This window comes from Acanthochromis polyacanthus, chromosome 12 (assembly GCF_021347895.1).
Source record: "Acanthochromis polyacanthus isolate Apoly-LR-REF ecotype Palm Island chromosome 12, KAUST_Apoly_ChrSc, whole genome shotgun sequence".
In the NCBI taxonomy this organism is placed as follows: Eukaryota; Metazoa; Chordata; class Actinopteri; family Pomacentridae; genus Acanthochromis; species Acanthochromis polyacanthus.
The window spans coordinates 32,962,912-32,984,159 of NC_067124.1; the positions used below are offsets into that span (position 1 = coordinate 32,962,912).

The 21,248-nt window shown below is 42.1% G+C and overlaps 1 protein-coding gene across 1 annotated transcript in view; it reads left to right on the top strand.

The window, feature by feature from the left end:
* The first annotated feature begins 1,848 nt into the window (after window positions 1-1,848).
* nphs1 (NPHS1 adhesion molecule, nephrin) overlaps window positions 1,849-21,248 on the top strand; it is a 57,966-nt gene continuing 38,566 nt past the window's right edge. Inside the window, exons 1-4 of the mRNA XM_051957124.1 lie at window positions 1,849-2,016; window positions 6,950-7,043; window positions 10,920-11,114; window positions 17,027-17,149. Coding sequence (XP_051813084.1) covers window positions 6,980-7,043; window positions 10,920-11,114; window positions 17,027-17,149 — 382 coding nt within the window. The 5' untranslated portion in view covers window positions 1,849-2,016; window positions 6,950-6,979. The remainder of the gene's footprint in view (window positions 2,017-6,949; window positions 7,044-10,919; window positions 11,115-17,026; window positions 17,150-21,248) is intronic.

Below are 21,248 nucleotides of genomic sequence, written 5' to 3' on the forward strand. Positions count from 1 at the left end.
CCAAAATATCACATGCAGTCACTGAATCAATCTCCTGGACATGACCCTATCTTTTCCTTTTCCACATATTGTGTTGCTTTTCACCTTAGTGCTTATTGCTTTCTTTGATTAATCTTCCTCCTTGCCTTCCCTGACGCACTGGTCTGAGTCAGTAGACTTCCTGTTGGTTTTCAAAACAACTCTTCATGTCAGCCTTCCTTCCGCCCATCTCCCCCCTTCCCCTGCTCCTCCCTCGTCTTCTATTCATCACTCCGCAGCCCATTTTACAGTATCTTTCTGCCTCCTTCCTCCATCCGTTTCTCTCGCTCCATTACCTTGCTCGTTCATGTCCCCTTCATCTCCCCCTCTGCCTGTCCAACCTCCTGACATGAATTCTTTTCCCCCTCTTACTGTATTTCCCTCCTCTTCCCTGCATTTCCCCTTTCGCCATTCATCTTCAGGTCCTCTGTCCATCTCCCTCCCTTCCTCACCACCTCTCTGTCAGGCCCCGACTCGCTCTCTCCCTCCCCTGCCTTCGTCTGGCAGCGGAGCAGCTCCACTCTTGCTGACAGTGCTGTTTGTGTGAACTGAGTGCTGAGCTTCACAGCCCCCTCGCCTCCCATTGCTCCCCCCGCCGCCTCTCCTCCTCGCCCTCCACCTCCTTCCCTCCTTCCCTTCTGCCTCCCACCTACATACCCCTCCAGGCGGGGGAATTAACCTTCCAGCCCTGGGCTGCTGGGCTTAATGACTGTCTGTGGGGCCAGCCTCCTCTACACAACCCAGCTGCTAACATCTGGGCCACACACACCCACTCGTGCCGCCTATACACCAACACAGAGGCATATACGCAGTCCACAAAGAAAAGATGCTGGACTCGAGCATTGTATAACGTAAGGCTGCACTTTGTGGCAAATTGTGTCTTTCTTGTGTGCTGCCGCAAATGTAGGAGTTTCTTCGCACTGCTCTCACTGGCAGTGGTGGGTCTGTCATTGCTGTGTGGAACAACAGATGCTGCAGTGCAACTTCTTTTGTGTTTGCACTGAGCAAATAGCTGGTGCATATAGTCAACACAGAGCCACAGCATAAGTGTGGACTATCAGCAGATCAAATGAAAAATACATGCACATGGAAAATAAACATGACCTTTAAGTTGCTGTACTAGAGGAGCTTTCAGTATGTTCCACTGAGCAAATGGTGCAATTCTCTAGCCACCATTCAGTTGGAAGCATGTAATTGACAAAAGGGGAGGGTGGGATGGGCCAAGTGATGGAGCCGACAGGGGATATTCAGAAAAAAAAATTCCACTTAACGGTGAATCCTTGGGCTGTCTCCATCGCCATCTCTGCAATGGAGCAGATCAGCCCAGGAGTATTCTGTATAGGAAATACAGTTATATGGATAGTCTCCACTCCATTCATTATGCATGAGCATAAATGTTACAAACTAGCAGCTATGAAGACATCCATGTTGCGTCTGGATCTTTTAGGGCTGCTCGGCTCCTTTTAAGCCCAGCACAGTGTAATGCTAAATAATGGGATCCATGAATACTCCTCAGAAAGACAGAATAGAAAGAAGCTGCAGCCGTGTTCCTCTGCTACCCGGCTCACTGCAGCTTTATCAAGCTTTTCTTCTTATTCATTCCACTCTACTGTAAAAAAAAACAACAAAGGTCCTGCAACTTTTCAAGGGGTCAGCTATCACCACGTGGCGTTAGGCATGCTAAAATTCTTTGAATCCTCGAGGCGGCTGTGATATTGTTATTGTTTTTCAGACATTTATTTAACTGCTCAGCTGACCCCCTAGTAGGCGCCGCTGCCAGCTCTTCTCACATACACACCTTCCTTCATTCTTCAGTCTGCGCTACTGCTCCTCTCCCTCTCTCTTTATCTGTTTGCCTCTGTCTTAGACTAAGGAGTGAGAGAAGGGGGAGTCCCATTGGCATTCTTTAACATCTCTGTAGCTCACTTGTGTTCAGAGAGCCATCTGTAGATCAGGAAGACAAAAAAGACGCTCCTGAGCCTTGGCGTCACTCAACAGGTAAGCCCTAGCTCGCTTTCTCTCATGCAAATTCACACACCTATTCAAAGATTCTTGGCTTTTTTAAGAAGGAGGTACGCCCTCTCTGTGTGTCTGTGTGCCTGCCTCACTCGTTCTCTCTGTGCACCCTAGGCAGGCAGATGTGCTTGAGTTGGTGGAGGTTGAAAGGAGGTTTTGCCTCTTCTGTCTCTCAACTTTTTTCCTGGGGAGAGCAGGCGCGTTTGAGTTGTGTGCAGCGAAGTCGGAGTAATCCAGTAAACTTGAACACAAACACCTAACTTGTGTTACTTCTGGTGCCTTGCGATTGCGTGGGACCATGTGTGCTGACCAAAATGATATGATTTAGTCTGCGATTTGCACATCCAGCCAGGTCTTAATCAGACTGCTTAACAAATGCTATGTTTAAATGCACAATCAGTGATTCGGATTTGATTAGATTCTGTTGATAATCTAATCTGCATCTTTTTAAAAACCCTCTTTATCAGCAGTTCAGCAGTAATGGTTTCACAACACAGCGTCTATAAGCTACAGTAATTGGACCCACAGGCATCTGGTGAGATATGGAAGAATTTAGGCTGGTATTAAGATGTAGGACCACATTTGAATTGGTTGGCTGCATGGAGGTTGAAACTTCATTTTCTGCACATTGACTGATTTCATGGGGTTTCACGTTAAATTGGTCCTGGATTGAGTGTATTGAGTCGTTTGATGATGTTATGAAAGATGCCATTAAAAATCTACCTGTCGGGGTCACGCTGAATGGTTCAGCTACCTCTAATGTCCTTGCAGGGAGAGTGGCAGCCTGGTCTCTGAAAGCGAATCAAATTTCAAATCAAACTTTCTAATTTGCATTTGTAAGAAGCCGGTGAAGAACAAGGTCAAAAAAACCTGTGGCAATGAGAGCGACTGTAGTAAAAATATGTCTCTCTCTCCGTCTTATATTTGAAGCCAAATTAAATTGCCATTCATGTCATTCATTTACCTAATGCTGCATTTTGAATGGCATGACATAGTTATTCCGCAAATGCTACATTGTCACTAATTTTTCACACAAAGAAAACAAACATGTATCATTTAATGAGCATTCTTGCGACTTGTTGTGTGTGTGTGTGTGTGCTGTTTTTTAAAGCAATCAAAGTGGTTGTTTAACTAGGTAATGGGAATGCGGGGAGGTCAGGCAGGCTGCGTCGGCTTTCATTAAGAGTCCCACTGAAAATGGTGACTCATGAGGCCACTAGCAACCTTTCTGTGTCAGACAAACGTTTTTCTTCCTCACAGCAAACTCTTGATGTCTGAGATCTGGATCCTAATTTTTTGTTGGCTTTTTTTTTTTTTAAATTTGTGTTGTTGACAAATGAACTTCTTTTCAAGTGATGGAAAACTATAAACTACATATGAGACAAAATGTCAACATTAGGAAGGGTTTAATAATTGCCTTTGTGTTAAACTCCATGAGGCAGAGATAAAGAGAAGATGGGCATTTTTAACCTCAGAAAAGAATTTCTATTCACTGAAGAGGGAAATAATTGCCCTTGTGTATTCAAAGAGTATACTGGGGGCTCTGAAATACACAAATGTTTTGAAAGCGAAAAAATAATTGAGTGTGAGTTAATTCTTATCAAAGCCTGTTGGAGTGCAACTAATCGACTGAGGGGAGATGCGTCAAAAAGCTGTTGCCTCCAATTCATTTTGTCTATTCAGATGAGAAAATATTTAGTTTTCAATTAAGTAAATCACTATTATTTGTTCCACTCCTGCAGCAGATAAATTGAAGTGATTACACACTGACTTAAAATCCACAGAGCTCTCTTCCAGGTCAAATAAGTTGCTCTGTGCCCACAGCACTGGATGCTACGGGCACAGACTCACGGCGCTGCCTATAGCATATATTTCAAAAATGTTTCTTTGCCATGATGTTGAAAGTGAATCAGACTTTTAACCTCGTATGTATCCAGGGAAAATCCCCTGCAAAAACAAATGCACATTGCATTTGATATAAAAGTTTGCCATACCTCTCTTAAAAGACTTTGCCAATACAGTTATAAGTAGATGTACTCAGCATATCCTCATATCTAAACAACTACAGCATCTCATATTAGCATTTTCTGACTACCTATCAATTATATTAAGCCCTTTTCAGACATGGGATATGCAACATTGCTGCTTGATCAGTCTGTTAAAGGGGCATTCTGTCATTTAGACATATGCCGTTTTTACATTAATCGGCACTGGTACACGCAACTTTTGCAAAATTGCCGCCATAATGCATAATTCTGCCCTTCTGTTTTCTAACTAATGACGTATTTGCAACTTATCAACAGCTAAATATTACAGGTTACCTGTCTGACAGTGAATAAAGTACATATTATGGCTAAATGTTTGTTACGATCCAACCTCTAGTGCAGTGGTCGGCAATTGGCGGCCCGCGGGCCAAAACTGGCCCGTCAGGAATAATATCTGGCCCGCCAGATGATTTTGAAAATTAGATTTATTTTTTCAATGTTTGAGATTATTAAAAATGAAGAATTGATCGCACCCATATACCGTGTTTCCGCCCGCTGGCTCCAGGAGCTAGTGCTAGTTCAGAGCTTAGTTGTTTCATTCTAAAAACCGGTTTGCGTTTCCACTGGCACGGAGCCAAGCCAGTCCGTCACCGCAACACGAAACTCGCGTGGTCGGCTGCTCCCGGGCATTTCCGCGATCGCGCTACTGGTCGGACACGGTTGTACCAGCCAGATTTCACTGAGCAACAGTGTGTGCAAAACATGTGTGTGTCTTGGCCCGCTTTTCGATTGTTTACACAAATTTTGGCCCGAAGCCACATCTAATTGCCGACCCCTGCTGTAGTGGGTGGCTGGATGTACCGAAAATAACCAGAATGTTGTTGGTTTAGGTGAAGGGATTTATTGCTTAGTGGCAAAGGAACATAAAAGTGACAACAATGAACACAAGACTGGTGAGTGTTGCTAAATCAAAGAACATAAACACTGACTGTAGCACTCATCACGAGTGTCTACAGACCGAAGTAGTCTGTGGTGACCGCCAACCCAACCACACGTACCTACAGACCAAAACCCATCAAAATACAAACAAATGATCACACACTGAGAGGCACCAGGGCGGACTGATCACAAATACCAGCTGCCCCAACTAACAGCATGGTTGCAGGTATATAGCCTGCAGGTGTGGCAGTGGCTGTGTCTGGTTGGTCAGAAGTGGAGGGGAGCTGGAGGGTGACCCAATCAGGAAGGTCGGGAGGCAGGGAGAACAGGGCTGCAGTGTAGGTTGTCAACTCCAGAGTCGTCAGTGGGAATGGCTGGCTGCTGGGGTGCTGGAGAGACTCAAACAGCCACAGCTGAACCCACACATGCAATCTCCCCACCAAAAGGCCCAACAGAAAACCACCCAAAACCAGACGGCACACCAACACCGGTGGCCGTAGCAATGTTAGATCCTGATCAATCCTCTCTCCATGTCGGGAATTATGTATGACTATAAATAACCAGTGAAATTACTGCTGTTCCATGTTCATAAGTACACAGAGCTTTTTTTGATTTAAAGACTCTGCTGCTGTATATGTTAATATATGATAAACTCAGAGGAAAGACTCCTACAAACAGCTGGAAGCAACAAACTATTAATTTGTTCCAGTTAATGTTTTGCCAAATCCCATCTGAGTCTCATTAATCTGACCTGTTAGGCTCTGTCTTCGTTGCAGTACAAGAACATTTCAGCCTGAAATAGATGTGAAGTTGTAGTACAAAGTGAATGAGAAAGGTGTTTTGTAATTATGGCACACAAAGTGTGTCTTTGGAGATATCTTTGATGTTCTTGGACCAGTATTGGTGCTGAAATGTAGTTCCCCTAATAATTCATACATGCCTATTCGTTAGTGAGCATACGCAGCTCACACTTGCCATGCTGAAAGTGAAACTAAGACGTTACAAGGTCCTAAGCAGCAAGATTGCTGCCAAAATGTTCACAGAGAAGTGACCACAGTGCCCCTTAGCACATATGAAAGGAGTCTGAAAGAGGCTATAGGCATCTAGCCATACATTGCTGTCCTTTCGAAACAATCGGGAGGAGGAAAATAAAACGCTATACAAATCTTATGTGATCATTGTTATGAGGCGCTGCTGTGCTGCATTTACTGCAAGTTTTATGTACTTCATGTTATTAAAATTTACATTATTATTGAAGAACTTTTATTAAGATTTTAACACATTTTCAGCTTTCTGTGCAGTCATTGATTTCCATTCATCCATACCACAATGTGCAGACATTAAACCTTTGTGGAGAAAGGTGTATGTTGGGATCTTCTCTGTTCTTCACTGCCTCAGCTGATCCTGTAAGAAACACCGGGACACAACAACAGCTAATTGGAAATTCATATACAGCGCTAAGGGAATAATACTCTCCTCGTGGCTCATCAGGAGACTAACACTAGCTTAACCAGCTAAGCCACTTACCGCATTTTTCCACATGAAACAGAGATTATGCTTGTAGAACTGGTAGCACTGATATCATGACTTGACCATGATAAAATAAAAAAAACCTTTAAACTGTGCCTTCTGGTGTTTTAATTTTAGATTTTAATTGCATGCAAATGAGGGATTGTCTGATTGATTGATTAATTGATTTGTCTTCCTTTGTGATGGTGATGTTAACATGTTCTTGTCCGCAGCTTGTTAGTCTTGGTAGCTGAATGCTAAATCAAACAGTGAGTGGTAACGTGAACCCAAGGTGCAGTATGTGTTAGAAAGCCAAACCGTGAAAAGAAGAGCAAACACTTACAGGTGAAAAGATCAATTCAGTAGTTTAGAAACTACAGTGATGAACTCAATACAAATGCTCTCAGCAGCATGTGTTCACTGGTTGGATACCTTGAGATTGTGTATGTTACATATGTGTGCTTTTTCCATGGTTGTTTCAGGACTGTTGAAGGTCAGGTGTCAGTGGTGAAATGGACTTCTTGTCAGCATGGATTGTGTCTCCTTCAGCTCTACCCTTTCTCTGTCTCATCTGGGGTAAGAGAATCAAATGTCACCATAGAGTTATCATTACAGTAACTGTGGCCTTTTCAAATCCCATCTATGTTCAGGCCATTCAGCTGAGCGCTGGGAACCTTGATTTTATTGAGACCTTAATTGAATTTTCACTATAACATAATAGCCGCTGTGTGTTTACATATAGCAAGTTGCCCTCGCAGTGTAGCTCATATAACAGCGTGTAGTGCTCCCTGCTCTTGCGGCTCTGTTGGTTAAACTAACCTTAGTAATCTAATACTTACTTTGTAATCTTATCATGTGAAATATTTGCTTAAAAGATGAGATTTACTGCAATGCTAATGTGCTTACTGTGGAATTTATGTGAGATTTTCCTTTTAGCATTCAAGCAAATCGGTAAGAAAATCAAGATGATAAGTAGGACTTGCTATTAACATTGTCACTGTTAACTTCTCCTGTTTGTCAAGTAGGAATCCATCATCTCTATCTTTCTCACTCTTTTTGGCTGGAAGGCCATTACTCCTGTGAATGCTACATCAAGTGGAAAAGGACCCTTTTATATTAAAAGTGAAACTTGGTCATAGAGGATTAGTGTTTTTTTAATGCAAGTAGCTGAATCTTAATGCTGCTTCAGTTGCAATAAAGCTGACTTCTCTACCGGGGTTTGGTGTGATTTTACTCAAGGTAAAAATATCCAGGGTGATGCGCAGCACTTGGATGTATTCCTTCTTTTTTCCCCCTCCTTTTTTTGACACCTGACACTTTTATATCGAAAATAAATAACACTGCGTTAATGTCACTGCTGCTATTATCGTTATGTACACAGCCGACATATCTTCACAAGTTGCCATGGTGATTGCCACAATGACCTCCAGTTCATGGAACATACCAAACACAATCATAACCCTACATTATGTGACAGCACAGTGTGGTGCATCATCTTAATAACATATCTTGCCACCTAATGACACGCCATGAAGATGTAGCCTTAAATAAACGATTGCATTTACAGACACTTTTAGTTCTCACATCTGATGATAAACAAGACGTGAAATGTTGCCTGCAAAGAATTTGACCCTCTTAAAAAATCATGCTGTCAACATTTTTACCTAAAAAGCTACAAATGAATGCAGAAATATAGTTTCAGATTCAAATTATATGCATATTTAATGATGGACGACGTGAAGAATGGAAATCAACATTTCACAGCAGACGTTTTGACAGCTCATAGCAGGAAAGCACAGACGTAATTAATAACATTAATTAATGAAGGCTGCATTTTGTTTTCTGTAAGGGCTGCGATTTCAGCACCTTACTATTGTGTCTAATGCTTGCTTTGTGGCAACTCTTAAGTAGAATCTTATTTCTTGCTTACACTTGTGCAAGGACAAGTGAAAATGTTTGTCAGTCAGTTCAGTGAATAGGCTTACTTAAGTCGTCCTTTAAATGTGTTGCAGGTAAATAGTATTTGTCTTTATGCCAACAAGGTCAAATACTTATATTGTGAAAGAGAACACTCACAAACTTATAGAGAATTACTACCTGTCCCTGACATTCTCCACAGCTCTAAAGAGGGCTTTGAAATCTTTCAGTTGGTTTCTTTGTTTGTACATCCTGTAACATATAGTTTTGCTTCAATCTCTCTTATCTCTGTGCAGGATTTCTCAGCACCTAATCACAGACAGTAAAACAAGTGACCAGTGAACATATTGTAGCATTTAATGCTAAAGAGCATAGATGGTATATAAAAGGTATATAAAACATAGACATAGCAACTGTGCCATCACCCATTGGTTTTTGGACTATTGTTGTGAAGCCTCGAATTTGGAATTTGGCCAAACCCAAGGACACTATGTACAGTGATACGATAGCAACCTAGCCTCATCCTAAAATGTACGCTGCTTTATCTTCAGTATTACTCTAAATGAGAGCATAATTCACTAAAATAACATTGGGTTCTGCTCAAAAAGACTCAAAAGTGTAGATTAAGGCCAGAAACTGAAAAACATTTCCTGAAGCAACACACCATGGGAGAATTCTAAGAATTTTCTCTGAGATTTCTCTACAATCTGATTTTTTTTTTTAAACTAGAGGAGTTGCCCCCTGCTGGCTGCTGGAAAGCATGCAGGTTTAAGGTTTCCATGTCCATCGGCTTTGTTCATCTTGTGTATACATTCCATGCTAAAGAGCAAGATGTTTCCCTCAAGAGTTGGTGAGCCATATTGTAGTTAAATGAAGAGTACATACTCCACTTAAATGTGTCAGTGTAACACAAACAGGAACAAATACTAATGTTGTTCCCTGATGGCTGAATGTGCAAATAAGCAATTGCTTGCTAAAACATCCTACAAATCCAATTCAGGATTCAGTTTAGTGCTGTTTACAGATTGCTCTGCAGCCAGCAAGTGGTAAAATATTATCAATTATATAATTATGGGATATTAATGTAATTAATATAATTATGGAGTGCTCCAGTAGCTTATTTTGTTGACATGTTGTCCAATGTACCAAGGCTAAAATCCAGCATGGGACCTTAGCTGCATGTCTATAATACAATGAAGATAGAAAGTGTTTAGATGTGTACAAATATATTTAAAAAATTTTGTTTCTGAGGTGCATGTAATCCGTCCTTTATGTAAATGTAGGGTAACAGGAGCACAAGGAGACAAGGGTCAGTAAGTAAAACTCAGCCAATAATACCACAAACACACCAACATTTGAACTTTGGATTATAATTAGGATAAAAGTTCAGTAGCAAACCCCCCCAGATTGTAATGAACTTGGCAAGAGTTTGATTTTTGATTATAAATTCAGCTCATACCGATTTTTCACTTTATGCCACGAAAATGAAGTCTTATCACTGCATTTTGAAGAAAAAAGAAAAAAAAATCAGTGTAGTACTATTCTAGCAGCCGCTGTAGATCATTGTTGAGTATTCATTTATGTAAACTGTATGCAAATATGCCCCTGTGTTTGGTTGTTTGTATGCATCCTCTGTAATGGCCAATCTTGCCCTTCATATTTGACGTGAGGTGACTGGTTCAGCCTTGATCTGAGAGCTCTGCCTCTCACTCATGTTGTCAGATGCAACAGAGCATGCACTTCACAAACAACTTGGTCATTGCTTCAATGAAGGTCAAGATTTAAACAGCCCAATGGAATCAGGCTGGCTTCTCTGTGGGGCATTGTTTAAACGAGACTCATGCTTAGATATTATGCACTAATTGGAGTATGCACTTGCATTTGGCTCCCCGAACTGAATTTATTCATAACCCCCTATGTATAATAATCATATAATCCTAGCCCCAGTGTTAAAGGCTCATGGGTGGTCTGCTTTAAGGTTACCTTCCCGAGTCGAGCGCACTGCACTACAGAATGTCACCTAAGAGCCTGGCTGAAGGATGGCTAGCACCACCTATGACAAACAAGGGGGATTAAAGTGATAATCATTACTCTTCCCAGGAGGAATTAGCTTGTGGGACATCGACATTGAAGAAAAACCGCAGGTGAACAAGGTCTCTGATACCCCATGCTTTTTTCCTCCTCCCAATACCCTATCTGCATGGCCGAGGGGGGATTTAATTTGCAGTAATTACTTTATTGACTCATTTTCAGGGCCGTATCACTGCAGTTTCCCATCAATAAAACATATGCCAGGATGAATAATGTGGCCAGACACAATGGGGTGTCTTCTCAGACAAAAGACCACAGGACTGCTACCCTGTGGTGTATGTTTGTGTCATTCTTCCTCCGCTCCTTTTATTTCCTTCACTTCTCTCACATACCCAGCTCTTATTCTTCTCCTCCATCTCTTTAAATTAAATCCTATCACATCTCTTTCCGGCTCTTACCGTTGCACTTCAGTTCCTCCCTTGCTTCTCCTTTTCATGTCTCCAGGCGCACAGGCCCAGCAGGCCTTCAGGTCTCAGCCCAGGAACGTTACGGTGCGGATGGGAGCCACAGCTGTGTTGAGGTGTGAGGTTCTTCGGGCCTCAGGGACTGTGCAGTGGGCAAAAAATGGCCTCCTCCTGGGACCGGAGAGGAGCCTGCCAGGCTTTCCACGCTACAGCATGATTGGAAATCCCAAGAGAGGTAAACAAGGATACTCACTGCATATGCTCTGTGGCCTACTGGGCTTTAATGGAACTATCTAAACTAAATAAACTTTGCTGATAGCAGCACCACAACAAGACACCAAAACTAGAAAAAGTGCATTACCTGTAGTCAAATGATGCTCTGGTCAAGGAAACACAACACTTCTGTGTAGGCTGGAACATGGTGTCATGTATGGAAAGGCTACACTGAAGTATGACGTGCTAAAGAAAACCTCACATTAACGTGCCGCCAGCATTAGATGAATCCCATATCCGTTTTTGTGTTCTTGTGACATATAGTTCATAGGATTTTAATTAACACTGTTGTCAGCTCTGGAAGCATCCAACAGAACAGCTTGATGCTGGCTATTCTAAAAGTAAATGAGATGCGGTTGTTGCTATGGCTTCAAAGTGCTGTAATAAAGCAACATGGATATTACAGGGACCTTATGGCTGTCAATACGGGAGCATCTGGGGCTGGGGAGGTGATGTGATTGTCGACAGCCTCCCGCAAATCTGCCTTAACCTGTCACTCACATGAGAAAGCGAAAAATAGAAATTAAAGCAACAGAGTGTCAGCTAATCAGTGAAATGTGGCGGCGAATAAAGTGTGTTGCAGAATCTGCACTACAGTCTATAAAAAGTAATAGCCAATTAGAAGGCAATCCCGAGTAAGAGAAGAGCATCTGTTCCCGATCAGCCCGCAACTAGACAAGCCGCACTTCACTGTTGCACAGTGTGGGAGACCGCCAATGACACATAAACACTGAGGGATGCATAGATGCCCATGCACACTGCCTGCATCCTTATTACTGGCAAGAGTTTACATAAACAAACTTATAACACACAAAAATGTTGTCTCTGCGTTGATTAGTTGTCAGCGAGCAAATTATGATAAGCATTACAGCAGATACAGAGCAAGAAAAAAAAACAACTTCTTGTCACCTTTTACAGCCACGACAACAAAATAAGAGCCTGTACACATGAATACGAAGTCCACGAACACACACACACACAAGCTGCCAAACACTCATGCGCTCACTCATGAATAAAATACCCATCAGCGCAGGTACACTTTCCAGGAAAGGAAACAGCAGACTGCAGACTGATGTATGCAATCACTTTACACTGAACAGAAAGAGCAAAATCATTTAAGATGACACTTGACTGCTCTTGATGTGGCACCAGTTTTCTCTGATTGTCACCATCAGTGATGTTTATTGATGCTTTAAAAAAGTCTGAAATCACACATTCACATTCAAGAGGGGGCCAGTGTTGATTTCAACATACACTCACTGTAAATGTAGCACCCTTAGTTTTGCAAAGCTGAGGCAATGACGTAAATGTGTACTGATGTGAGGCTTGATCTAGGATTTTGTGGGCTTTGTATGCAATGAGTCCTATTGTGAAGGTAAACACACAGATGAACAGATGAAACGGCTTGTTCGAGGCACCAAAGCATTACATATGTCTTAATTTATTTTCAATGATTGGCCCACCAGCAGTAATTCAAATGTAACACATGGCACACAGCCAGTCAGTCAGGCAAAATGCAATTACTAACGAACACACGTGACATCACATATACAGCAAGTGTTGCAAATTTTTCCCACCTAATATTGGAACTTAGAATCCTGAAGTACGCTTTCTAGTGCAGAGCAAGACAAAGAGATAAAAGGTGAGAAAGAGCCTTCAGCTTTTACACATCTTACAAACTCTGTTGACGATGCTAGAAATAGTGGAAGGTGTTACATGAAACTGATGCTGGAACTTTGGGGCTGATTTTAGAGAGTAAAAAATCCCAATATATTGTCTGATATTTTTGATTTGAATGCTGGAGTTACATTGAAAAGTGAAAATGACTTGACACCTAACAAGGGAAATCATTTATGAAATTTCCAGCAATGTATTTCAAAAAGCAGCATGCAGTGAAGACACCACTTGACTCCGCACCACCGTCTGCTCAGTGTGTGCTCTGCTACATGTGCTGCAGACAATGTAGAGAGTACATTATAAACAATGGAGATGGAGCTGCTCTGCTGGACAAATGATAGGATGACACTATTTCAAAATCACTCCAAGCATTTTTTTCTTGTACAACATAGCATCTTGGAATTTATTGGACAGCATATTCCAAATACTAATATCAGTCAATAATATAATCTAACTATTTGCCAGTCAGATGCTACTAAAGACGATCATAAAAAAAGCATTCTGAAAAAGGAATGAAAGTGAATAGCCATACAAACCTATAGCAAGTATTTTCTGTAGCATCCTTTTTGATCTTTAAGCTACAGAAAAGTGTAAGTGCAGGGAGAAAATGCATTTCTTACACTGGGGAGACAGAATGATGATGAAGGCTGTTTAAAAGGAATAGACATTAGTTGATTTTCACTTACGTGTTCCCTTTCTTGCAAGACTGACCTTTCTCACTTGTGTGGGAAAATATAAATATATATTTCCAGTTTTATGGTTGATGCACAAATGCAGATCTGCAAACTGTAAGATGTATTCTACTGCAGGAATAATGGCTATGCAGATGCACTGTATCCCCAATTTTTGAAGGCTCTGGATGAAATAAACACAGCATAATGGACAAATAAGCAAATTGCGTTGCAGTCATTCGCCATCTCTCCAACTATAAATACACAGTCTCTGCAAGTTGATTGCACCATTCGTGAGCAAATTTCAGGAAAGAGGAATATGATTAATAACTTAAATGTCTCTCTCTCTCTGCACTCAATGATAACTTAGATGTGAAAATTGCTTCTGGTTGGTGTTAATTATCTTGCCAGCTTACTTGACACGTGCATTTTTAGGCCTGGGTGGTTGTCAGACCAAGATACTATTTTCCACATGTTAGCAGGCTGTGAGCCATCAGGAGCTGGGAAACCAACGCTGAACATCATCTAATCCCCACAGGTTATGGCAATGCATCAAACAAATCAAGCCCTGTTGGCATGCCAGACTATCAAGAAGAGAGATACAGAGTGAGGGACTCTGCCTGGCATCAATTAATAGGCAGTTTATTCAGTCGGCATTGTGAATCTGGTATTGGATTTCATTTACTACATTGGAAATTCATTCTAAAACAAAATGCCTCTGCTATGAGTATAGACAACCACTTGCATGTCAATGGAAATGCCTGCAGCGGGAGGTTCTCACCAAGTAAGATGTTTCCATTCTACGGAAATAAAATAAGACATTTGTCTATTTATAGTCTAATCAAACACACAAATGTCAGTAGTAGAGTATATTGTTATATTGAATTGATATGCCAGCCTGTCAATGTGCAACATGCCTTTATTGTTAATTTCTCACTTTATAAGTTGAAAACTGGCAGTAAAATCAACATGTAAGAAACAGAGTCTTCAGGAAATAATTATTCACTATAGATCCATCAGCCACAACATTAAAACCACTTGCTCAAGATTGTGTAGATCGTCTTTGTGTGACCAAACAGCTCCAACTCGCTGAGATATGGATGCAAAACCTCAGAGGGTTTCCTGTGGTATCAGGCTTCAAAACATTCGCATAAGATCCTTTAAGTCCTGTTCATTAGCCTGCTGAAAAAGGTCACTGCCATTGGGGAATGAAGGGGTTTAGGTTGGTGTTATGTGTCAATGTAACACCCACATGATTCCAGGACCCAAGATTTCCAAACAGAACGTTATTTCCATCTCTTTAACAAAGAAAACAATGCAACAATGCACACGCACCTGGCATTCCACATGAGATGTAGAAGAAAACATTATTCACCTTCTTGCATTACTCAGTTGTCCAGTTCTGGTGCTAACATGCACAATTTTAGACACTTTTAGCGAATAACAGGGGTCAACATGCAAATTCTCACAATTATCCAGCTACATAAACCACATATGCATCAATCTGTGATACACTGTGTGTTCTGATTTCTGGCAGTTGCTGCTATGGTATTTCTGTCGGATCAGACCACACAGGCCAGTCTTTGCTCTCCACATTCATCAGTGAGCCTTGGACATGGATGACCTGGTTGTTAATTTACTAGTTGCTAACTGCTACATTCTAGGAACATCCCACAAAGCTGTATTTTGACCTCGTCATCCATCCATCCATTATCTGTACACTGCTTAATCCCCTTTACAGTTGCAGAGGGTGTGTGTGTGTGTGTGTGTGTGTGTGTGTGTGTGTGTGTGTGTGTGTGTGTGTGTGTGTGTGTGTGTGTGTTGGGGGGGGGGGGGGGGGGGGGGGGGCTGGAGTCTATCCCAGCTGACTTAGGGCAAAGGCAGAGGACACCCTGGACAGGTCACCGGTCTATCACTGGACTACATATACAGACAAACAATCCCACTCAGATTCACACCTACAGCCAACTTAGAATCACCAAGTAACCTAATTAACCTCAGCACGTTTTTGGATTGTGGGAGGAAGCCAGAGTACCCGGAGAAAACTCACAAACATGCGAACTCCAAGCAGAAAGATCCTGGGAAGACAGGGATGTGAACTGGGGATCTTCTAGGAAGGAGAAAGTGCTAACCACCAATGCAGCCATCTCATCATCTAGTGTCCTGAAAAACTGCTCTAACTGTTGCTGGTAAATTTAATTGTGCGCAATACAGAGAATAACATCCTGTCCAGATTCTCAAAGCAGAAGCATAAATATAGCACCTTTAATAGTGAACAACTACTCAAGAATTCCTTTCTGTTAGATAAAGTTCTGTCAAGGTTTTGGGTTTTGGTTGCTAGTTTTCATTTTTATGATTCTTTCCTGAGTGCTTTCCTTTTCTGTTTCCTGTGTCTCTCTCAGTTTGTGTCTGTGTGTAGATTTCATGTCCCCTTTTAGTTACTTCCTGTTTTACTTTGAAATTGACTTCTCTCGTGGGTTGCTTGTGTTTTTGTTTCTGTTCTTCGTTCCTCTTTCCCTCCCTTTAGATTGTCCTGAATAGTTTCATCTGTGTGTTGTCCCCTCAGTCAGTTTTAAATAGTCTTGTCTTGGCAGTTTCTCCTGTTTGCTACCCAGTTTGCCACCTTCACGTTGGACCTTCTGTTCGCCTGCCTCTGGTTTGTGCCTTTAGTTTTTGAGACTTTGTGTTTCTTTATTTTAGGTCATGATATCTTTGTTACCTTTATGGATTTTTTTGAAAATATATTTCAGACCCCATGCTTTCAATTTATCTGGACTGTGGTTTGTTTATGCATCAGCTTTTTTTTAAAGTTCATGTTTTATTTCTTACATACCCATCACTGGTATCAGCATTTCAGTCATTAACTCTGATTCATGTCTCATTCAGTTTTCCATACCATGTAAGGAACGTTAAGTCCAGCTTTTTAAAGGTAGAAGGCCTACAACAGATAAACGGTATCTCCTTAGATGGATCTCAAGCATTTTCCTCTGACCCTTATTCTTGGAATCTTATGCAACCTGCACGCAAACATGCTAAATTAGTTGGAAATGACTTCAGAGCCATCAAAAGGGTTACCTAGAAAGAACAAGTCATAACAAAGAGGCAATAAACATATAAATGAATGATGAAATAAGAGCTTACAGTTGGGTTTGTTTTCACACTAAGGTTATAATTTGATCCTTGTCAAAGTCACTCAGATTCTTACGCTTCTCTGGATTTTTTATTTCTTCGAACACATGAACTTCAAAACCATAATGTTCATACCTACCTAATATATCCCTTTGACAGGTGCCATTGTAACAAGATAATCAGTGTCATTCCCTTTACATGTCAGTGGTTTTAATGTTGTGGCTGATCAGTGTATATCCAATAAATCAGAAGAGTCAGGGTTACGTGCAGCGGAGTGTGAATAGAAAAAGCAAATGAACCCCTCCTCTTGATAATTATTTACATATATTTAGTGTGCACATCCTTTTCGCAACAAATGTGTCACAAAATATAATTAATCTCTCAATCTCTATTCCAGGGCAGTATCATCTTCAGATTGAAAATGCCCAACTGGATGATGACACCCTCTATGAATGTCAAGCGGGTCCGTCTGAGAGCAGTGCAGCAATTGTTTCCTATGGCGCTTGGGTCACCGTGCTAAGTGAGTAAAACAAAAATGGAGTGTCTCAACAGAAAGGAGGCAGAGGCCTAGAACCATGTTTTTTTTTTTTCAGAGCAATGAAATTATGTATATAATAAGGCACAGTGAGCATCCTCAGTACTCCAGTAACATGCACAACCTTTTGACCAGTAATCAGCATATAAAGAGCTGTTAAATATTCATTTCTATTGATAAAGAGCTTTCAATTGTTTAAGATAAGGCAGATGAATTTGGAGCAGAGACTAAATTTAGAGTGTCCTTGGTACAGTAGAACTCAGCGGTTTGAACCGTGAGGAATGTTGCAATTTCTCGAACTTTTTTGGACAATATTTATTTCTTTAACAAGTACTATGCCAATCCCTGCATGTTCCAGTAGGTCCGCGGCTTGAACCGGCAGCTGCACAATATAAAGTATAACGGTGCAGCCGGGATTCTCTGGCAAGCCTCAGGGCGATTCATGTCTCTTCCTTGCACAGGAATAAATTATAAGAGAAGTGATTGAAAACTTCCTACTCAGACATGGACTGGAATAGATGTAATTGTGCAGCTACATTAGACCACCTGTTGTCACTCTATAACAACCGGTATTTCTCTCTCCCTATCCCTCTTGCTTGTGGGAGCAAGCCCATATGTGGCAAGGAAAAGACTCTAAAAGAACCTTTCTTCTCCAGGCGCTGTTCATTTACTTACATCCCCCTCCCCATTCTGTCCGTCGCACAATTTCTCCCTCTCTCCCCTCGCTCTCGATGGTTGACCGTGGACGGGGGTGGGTGGTGGGGATGTGGAGAGGCGGAGGGAGGGGGGAGGAGGGTGTTACTGTGGCGATTCGAACGGCCTCGCTCTCCTCTGGGAAGAGAGCAGGTTTTTCTGACATCAATGGGCTGGCGGGAGGGATGGCGGGTGGTGTGGGGAAAGAAGAGGCATAGACTGCAGACGTCTCTTTTTGAATGGCCGCGTTCTGTCCTAACACTGCAGCAGTTTCATGTCCGACAGCAGACCTACACCTGCACCCGCAGCAGGCTCGACTCCCACATTCATTACCTCTGAGATGCCTATTGCATGTGTGCCCACATACACAAAGTCGACAGAATTGCCTTTGGCTTTGTGGAAAAGGTCAAAATGTGTGGGAAATTTTGTTGGTTTTGCATCAGGGCTGGCTGGTAGTGGTATTTACCATGACTGAAGCCTACTCTTTCCTTGTGTTCCTGACATGGTCAGCTCTGAATCGCCTCCACACATCTCAGCAGGTGTTTCTGTTCAGTGTCTTGGGATCCCTGTCCAGCTGTTGACTGGTTAAGATGGACAGTTGCAGCTGTGCTGTTGGAAAAGGGCAAAGAGTGAAGCGAATGACTTAAAAAGCGCTCTGCAGCCGCGGTCCTGAAGGGTCATTTGTTCCAGCCCAGCAATTCAAGTGATTCAAAATACGTGACTAATCTGGGACTTGATAATGAGCTGATGAATTCAATCTCATGTTAGTGCTGAACTGGGACCGGAAAAGTGTGCATCCTTTTGAAGCAGCACTGTCTCTGATGAGTTTCCCATGGACTTTTCCATCACTGAACTACAGCTCCCAAGGCCCCACACCCTTGGCCAGTCATCCGTGGCCATAACCCATCAAGCTCTGCATCAAATCAAAACACCATAAACTCTTTATGAGCAGGATACAGTAGGGGAGAGGGGAGGAATTTGAAAACAAAACAGAGATTGCTGGTTGTATAATTGGATTCTTGGGTCAGAGAGATGGCATCATGACCGGCTAATTCGAGATGGATCACCACAGGCAGTAAATAGTGGGGATAGAGGCAGATATGTCAATAAGCCCCATCCATGGGCTTACAAAGAGATGTTTTCAAGACATTTCCATTGGTGCAACAAAACTCCTGTGTGTTTTTGCCTTCCTGCGGAGCTTAGATAGGGGATTACCGCAATAGGCAGATCAAGTGGCAGTGAGTAATCCATGACAATAACAACCTCTACCCCCTCTGCTGAAACCCCCTCCTCTGCTAAAACTTACCCCGCACTGTGCCCGTCACATACCTGACACATCCTGTGTCTCGGTTTATACCATTAGCCTTAGCATTTAATCCTATTAATGAACACCTCTCTCCCTCACCACATTGCATGCCTGTGCAGATGCCTCCCGCAAATGTTCAAAAACAGTATTTTTTAATTTTTTTTTATGTGTTCTGGTTTTAGACTGTTACTCATTCAGTTGCCATAGTTGGGCTTTACAGAGATATGTGTGTGTGTGCGTGAGTGTGCCCATGTGTGTAAGCTTATTATCAGTGTTGGTTGGAGGTTAGAGGACATTTTAGGAACCAGGGCTATGGCGAGGTTTTCTGCGGTAGCTAATGAGTTTAGCACTTGAAGAGTATATAATGAGCCTTCATTTTATGATTCCCTGTTATGAATAATGGAACGACTTATAAATGGGGGCACAAGCAACGTGGAACATGGCGACTTTATTCATCTTTGTTCATGAAAACTTCTGACAGTTGCCCAAGATATAACCCCATCAGAGGACGACGTGTTATACACCGCTGAGAAGGTGTGCATATTACAGTGTCATAGTGATGTTACGGTGTCAGGGTCTGTTTCTACAATTAGCAAGGGGAGTCCTGCTAAATAGCAAAATGAGACTCTAAAACGTTTGCTTTTAATTCGATCTCTAAGGTACATTTACACATTAGTCAGACCTTGTGTGATATATTGTCTGTAAATGGCCATTTGGGAGATGGATGCTGACAAATAGGAGTTTAACTCTTATGTAATGGACCCAAAACAAAAGGTAAGGCAGACATTAGGAGCAGCAAAGGGAGGAGTTGTGTGGGTGGATAAGGGGCGATGGAGGTGTGGGTGGGAAGTCTTATTTCTGTCCTAAACACCTGCTCCATTTCCCCCTCCTTCAAAACACAGGAGATGCAGACAGGAAGGGGGAGACAGAGAAAGCTAAAGCAAAACAAGAAACAGTACAGTCTCAGTGGCTTTCATTGCCAGAGATCACACACCTGAGACCGAGAATGTGTGTAAGAACGAGCAAATATGTGTGTTTTTATTCACATGTGAAAACGCTTTCTTGTGCATGGATGTGTGGACGATATTTGTCTTCCATAGATAAATAAAAGCGAGTTGTGTCTGTCTGATGCTGAGAAGTCAGATCTCCTTTATTTTCTATCTTATTCAGCATGATAAGCTTTTTAGAGGCTGTTTATCCTCCGGGCCTTCTCCAATATTTTTCAGGGAATCAAGTTGGTATCACATGTTAGAGCGTGCACACACTGGCGCCTGTTTTTAGAGCGAAGTGAGACGAATGTGGCTTGTCTGCACATTCACTCGCCTGTGTCAGTGTGTTTGCGCGTGCAAATCTGCATGCACTGTAGACTTGAGTTTATCTTTGGGTGTTTGTGTGCAGAGGAGAAAAGAGAGTATGTGCATCTGTATGTGAATGAGAGAGAGGGATAGGTGGAAAGAGCTGCTTATGCATATTGATGTGTGTCTGCTAATCTGCTTCTTATCTGCCTTATCCATCCATCCGTCTGTATTTGTCTAATGAATCGAATTTTGCGGCTCAGTGTTTCCCGTCTGAACTGCAGGAGCAAGTCCTTGCCTATCTATTTTTGTGCGCATATATGTACCTTAATAAGAGAGGTAGGGATTGGAAGCAAAGGCAGAGAGAGAGAGGCAGAGAAAAAAACCCTGACGGGCAAGTATGCAAAGAAGAGGCAAAAGGAGTTAATTAAGAGAACAGCATGTTTGCTGTCCGTTCTTTGCTTGTCGAGTGCATGTCGAGCAAATTGAATAAACTGTGTCTTTTGTTGTTGTCCACATGTGCCATCACATTTGTAGGCCTACAGATATCTGCGTGTCTTTGTATATGTGTGTCTCGGTTCCTGCTGATTGGGTCACATGCTTTTCCTGAGTGGATGTGATGAATAGCGGGCTGTACGTCCCAGTCCAATCTGGAACACACCTTCCTCCGCACTTCTGCAGTTTAACTGCAGTGGTCAAGAAGGATTGTGTGTGTGTGTGTGTGTGTGTGTGTGTGTGTGTGTGTGTGTGCGCAGAGGGAGGGGGAGGTGGGCTCAGGACTGCTACAGAG